Source organism: Sorex araneus, chromosome 11, assembly GCF_027595985.1.
Source record: "Sorex araneus isolate mSorAra2 chromosome 11, mSorAra2.pri, whole genome shotgun sequence".
Lineage (NCBI taxonomy): Eukaryota > Metazoa > Chordata > Mammalia > Eulipotyphla > Soricidae > Sorex > Sorex araneus.
Genome location: NC_073312.1, coordinates 48,487,857 through 48,492,724, shown reverse-complemented (window position 1 = coordinate 48,492,724; position 4,868 = coordinate 48,487,857). Strand labels below are relative to the sequence as shown.

The 4,868-nt window shown below is 61.3% G+C and overlaps 1 protein-coding gene across 1 annotated transcript; it reads left to right on the top strand.

The window, feature by feature from the left end:
- Positions 1-1,741: 1,741 nt before the first annotated feature.
- Positions 1,742-4,058, top strand: CLDN5 (claudin 5). Its single transcript, XM_055119496.1, has one exon. It carries the CDS (start codon positions 2,753-2,755, stop codon positions 3,410-3,412), a length of 660 nt encoding a protein of 219 aa, XP_054975471.1. The 5' UTR covers positions 1,742-2,752; the 3' UTR covers positions 3,413-4,058.
- The last annotated feature ends 810 nt before the right edge of the window (positions 4,059-4,868 follow it).

Sequence of the window (4,868 nt, the reverse complement as noted above, 5' to 3'; positions counted from 1 at the left end):
GGAGCAGGTGGCAGGCAGCCAGGGGTCAGCTGAGGTTACAGACAACCTCACTCCATGCTCAGGGCAGGTGCCTGAAGCTCATTCCTAGATACTGGGAGGAAGGCCAATAAGCAAGTGGACAGTTCCATCTTGGGCCTTTGTGATCCACGATGGGGTTAGGACGGAGGGGTGTCCGGAAGGAAGTGACCTCAGCTACATAACTGAGAAAATGAGTAAGTTCCACTCAAAGAACACTGTAGGCAGAGACCAGGAGTGAGAGACAGCCTGTCTGAGCATCTAGAGCCATTTCCCAAAGTGGGTGATACCTACGGGGTAGTCAGAAAGGATGGGGAGCAGTAGTGACTTTGGATGCAATTAGGAGGGACATTTTCTGTGTGTTCACTTAAGGAAGGTTGATTTCCTTCTTTAATTCCTGCATGATTCTTTTCTGTAAAGAGGGTGGCATGGGGCTGGAGCGATAGCACAGCTGATAGGGCATTTGCCTTGCATGTGGCTGACCCGGGTTCGATTCCCAGCATCCCATATGGTCCCCCGAGCACCGCCAGGAGTGATTCCTGAGTGCAGAGCCAGGAGTAATTCCTGAGCATCGCTGGGTGTGACCCAAAAAGAGGAGGAGGAGGAGGAGGAGAGGAAGAAAGAAAAAAGAAAAGAAAAAAAGAAAGCAAAAGAAAAGAAAAGAAGAGGGTGGCAGACCCAGAAAGTTTGGGGGTCTCTGGGTTTGTCAGGGGTGGGGGTGAAGTGTGTGCCGCAGGTCAGGCAGGGCAGGTGCAGGTGGGTAGACGCATCTCAGTCAGCACAGTGTCCTCGGGCATCACTAGCCACGGAGAGTGTTAGGCGGAGTCTAATCAGGGAAGGGTTCAGAAGGGTGGGTGGATGTGGGGAGCAGCTATCCTGAGGAACAGCCCAAGGGGGGAGAACAGAGTCCAGACTACTGGGGGTGGCTTGGGTAGGCACAGCAGCATGGAGGCTGGGGTGGAACCCTGGGTAGGAGCCTGAATCAGACATGGGGTGAGGCAGGGTAGGGTGGATGGAGCAGATGGGGGCAGTCTGCGGGGTGGAGGAGTAGCTGAGGTCTGCTGCAGGATGAAGAGGCAGAGAGACGGAGGCAGGATGTGGCAGGAGGGGGCTGTGATCCCCAGAGTTGACCCATGCAAGGAGGTGACGTAGGGGGTGAGAAAGGGGACAAACCCCACCCATTCTCCACAAAGGAGGGCAGCCTTGGGTGCCTCTCCATGTGGTGAGGGTTCAGGGCTCAGCCCCAGATGCCAGGGAGTGGAGCGGGAGTAGCTCCCTACACACACACACACACACACACGCGCGCACACACACACACACACACACACACACACACTGCCTGGGCTGGCACAAGGCCCTGCTGCCCAGGACCAGCCCTTCAGGACAGCTCAGACTCACTGCTTCTGGTTGAAGGGAGTGGGGGAAGGGTGGCCAGAGAGGGACTGGTGCCCCCATCTGGGCCTCAGAGGGGCCTAGAGTCCATCCCAGTGGGCCTTTTGAGAAACAGGCTGGGCCATTGTACAGAAGAATGCCCGGAAATCCGCGCCTCCCTTCTCCAGTGAGGATGGGGCTCTTCCTCCGGGCCAGGAAACTCCAAGTTGGCTTCCGGAGGGTGACTGGGGGGGGGGGCTGGGGTGTCAAGGGTACCACTAGTAGAGACCTGAAAATAGTCCTCCTGTCCCCTCATGTCTCTCCTGTCAGCTTGGGCTCTCCGGCTGCTCTAGGGCTGCTGAGGTGCAGGGTTCAGGGAGACAGTGGAAGCTTCCTGCAGCGGTGTCCCCCAGCAGCCTGGACTCCCATCTTGGAAAGAGGAGCTGCCTTGGTGAAGGTGGGAAATCTGGGGAGCCTGGAGGCTGCAGGAGCTCAGGGGGGTCGCAAAGAAGGCAATGGAGAGGCCCCTGTGTGGCCAGTTTGGGGCCTTACGCCCCTCAGAGAGACGGTGAATCCACTGGGCAGTGACACTGGGCAGAACTTTGAATGAAGGGGGAGCCCCGAGCCTCACCGGTACAGACTTGCCTGGCCATTCACCAGAGAATCACCATGGTATGGAGTCGGAGGAGAAGGGGACAGGGTGCGTCTTATTCCAGAGCAAACTCCCAGAGGTAAAGGCCGTGCTACGCTGGGCTGAGGCGAGGTGCCCCCCTTCCCTGGCTTCTGCGTGGGTAGTGACGGGAAAGAGATGTAACAGACCGTGGACAGGGACCAATGAAGACCAGGGGTTTGGGATTAGGGGCCATCAGGCGTTTCGGGGGTGTGTCAGAGGGGATTTAGATGCGGGCCCAGGGTCTTAAAGTGGCGGGGGAGGGCCCCCAGGCCAGTCCCGAAGGCCCTCGGCCGCACCTAGGTCCCGAGCTCGGGTAAGGGGATTGTGGACAGCCTCCAAGCCGGAGCGGTCCCAGGGCACTCCGCTACCCTCACGCGCTGTTGTTTTCCTCACCGGCTGCCCGAGGCGATGTGATTGGCGGAGGGGTCGGTGGTCTGTACCAGGATTGGCTGCTGGGGCGGGGGCGTGTCCCGGGAACAGAGCCCGCCCCGAGCCTTCAAATACTAAGCCCACCCCGCGGAGCCCGCAGACCGACAGAAGCTCAGGGCAAGTGGACCGCGGGCGGTGAGCGGGGAGCGCGGGCGCAGACGCACTAGGAGCCCCAGCGGGACGCCGAGCGAGCGGCTCGGCAGAGGCACCGCGGCGTTCGCCCGGAGTGTCCGGGGCCGTCGGACGCCCGTCTCTCCTCCAGCCATGGGGTCGGCGGCGTTGGAGATCCTCGGCTTGGTGCTGTGTCTTGTGGGTTGGGTGGGCTTGATCCTGGCGTGTGGACTGCCCATGTGGCAGGTGACTGCGTTCTTGGACCACAACATCGTGACGGCGCAGACCGCCTGGAAAGGGCTGTGGATGTCGTGCGTGGTGCAGAGCACCGGGCAGATGCAGTGCAAGGTGTACGACTCGGTGCTGGCGCTGAGCCCCGAGGTGCAGGCGGCGCGCGCGCTCACCGTGGGCGCCGTGCTGCTGGCGCTCGTCGCGCTCTTCGTGAGCCTGGCGGGCGCGCAGTGCACCAACTGCGTGGCGCCGGGCCCCAGCAAGGCGCGCTTGGCCCTCACGGGCGGCGTGCTCTACGCGGTCTGCGGGCTGCTGGCGCTCGTGCCGCTTTGCTGGTTCGCCAACATCGTGGTCCGCGAGTTCTACGACCCGACCATCCCTGTATCGCAGAAGTACGAGCTGGGAGCTGCTCTGTACATCGGCTGGGCGGCGACGGCGCTGCTCATGTGCGGCGGCGGGATCATGTGCTGCGGCGCCTGGGTCTGCACCGGCCGGCCTGACCTCGGCTTCCCGGTGAAGTACTCAGCGCCGCCTCGACGGCCCGCAGCCAGCGCCGACTACGACAAGAAGAACTACGTCTGAGGGCGCCGGGAACGGCGGGAGTCCTCGCGCCGGCCGCGCGCCTGTGAACCGGAGAACGGGCCAGGTGCACCTTTCACCGACCGAGGTCCGCCCCGCGCACAGGCTCGGTGGAACGCCCAGCTGTTGCCTGGACGCTGCTCATGGCCGGGACTGACCAGCCCTATGCTAGCGGCCCATTCTTTCAAAATGCCACTCACAGGATCCTGGGCCGCCCCCTGTCCAGAGCAAGTGACACACACTTGGCAGGACCTGCTCGGTTTCTCTGTGTGAACTGCTGGCTCTGGAGAGGAAGAGGGTGGGGCACGGGTCCAGTGGCCTCGCGAAGGATGGAAGATGCCGCTCCTCAGCCTGGCCCAAGGGAAAGTGGGTGCCCAAGTACATCCCAGCAGCTTCTGCTGGCTCTAAAAGGGCAGGAGCTGAGGGTCGAGCTGTCTGGGCTTTGGGACACATTTGCTGACCCTCATCATCAGCGGGACCTGAGTCCAAGAGAACCGACACTTGGCTTGAACCTCTCGGCCTCACCCTAGCCAGCTCCCAGGCCAGACGTATGGACACCAGATCCTGGGAGTGGGGCTGGGGTACTGTGCTCTGGCACAGCTTGTGGGGGAGGGAGAGGATTTGCTTAGTAAATGGCTTGAACACCTTCTCCTCTGTGTCCTGTTCTCTGTCTAGACCCCACTCATGCTCTGGCTCCCCTCAGGCATGACCTCCTGCCAGAGTTGGCCCTTGGGTCCTGATCTCTTGGCCTTTGCTCAGGTCCTCTCTGCCCCCGGCTCCCCCCCACCCCACTCATCTTCCAACTGCGTGGAGAACACAGCCCAGGCACTTTGTGACCCAGGATGGTGAGATTTGAAGCCAGGAGTTGCTGCTGGGCTGGGGTGGGAGTGGGGTTCGTGCCAGTAGAGGAATGCAGGTTGGAATTGGCTTCCACCAACCAGAAAGGGGGCTGCAGGAAGTGCTGAAGGCACCAAGATGCTGGCTTTGCCTGGAAGCGGCCAGGCCCCATGTGCTACAAGGCAGGTACTCCCCACCTGCCCTCAGGCTTACCCATCTCTGGGTGATGCCAACTGGCCACAGTTCTCTGTGGTAAAGAACCCACCAGGCTCTTCCTGCCTCTGACAAAGGTGAGTAGGAAGGGGGTAAATCCAGGATATGTACCTGGCTCCAGCAGAGCTGGCTGCAAACTGACCAGCGCATTGCCATGGGGATGGTTGCCCCAAGGGTGCCTGGGCTTGGCTTCAGCCCATCTTGGGTCTTCACTAATCTTGGTGCAGAACTGTGTGGGGCCTGTGCCCACTCTGCTAGCCTAGCAGACAGCCCAGACTTGTGCTGACCCTCAGCTCCTGTGCCATCTGTGCTGAGAGGACCCTCCTGGACTCTCCTCCTGGGTGGGACCCCTGGGAGCCAGGGCTGGCCCTTGCCAGGCGCCTGAAGAGGACTCAAAGAAGGCAGAACA

Excerpts from the sequence above, each read along its gene's own strand:
- CLDN5 (XM_055119496.1), top strand. The coding sequence starts at position 2,753 with ATGGGGTCGGCGGCGTTGGAGATCCTCGGCTTGGTGCTGTGTCTTGTG.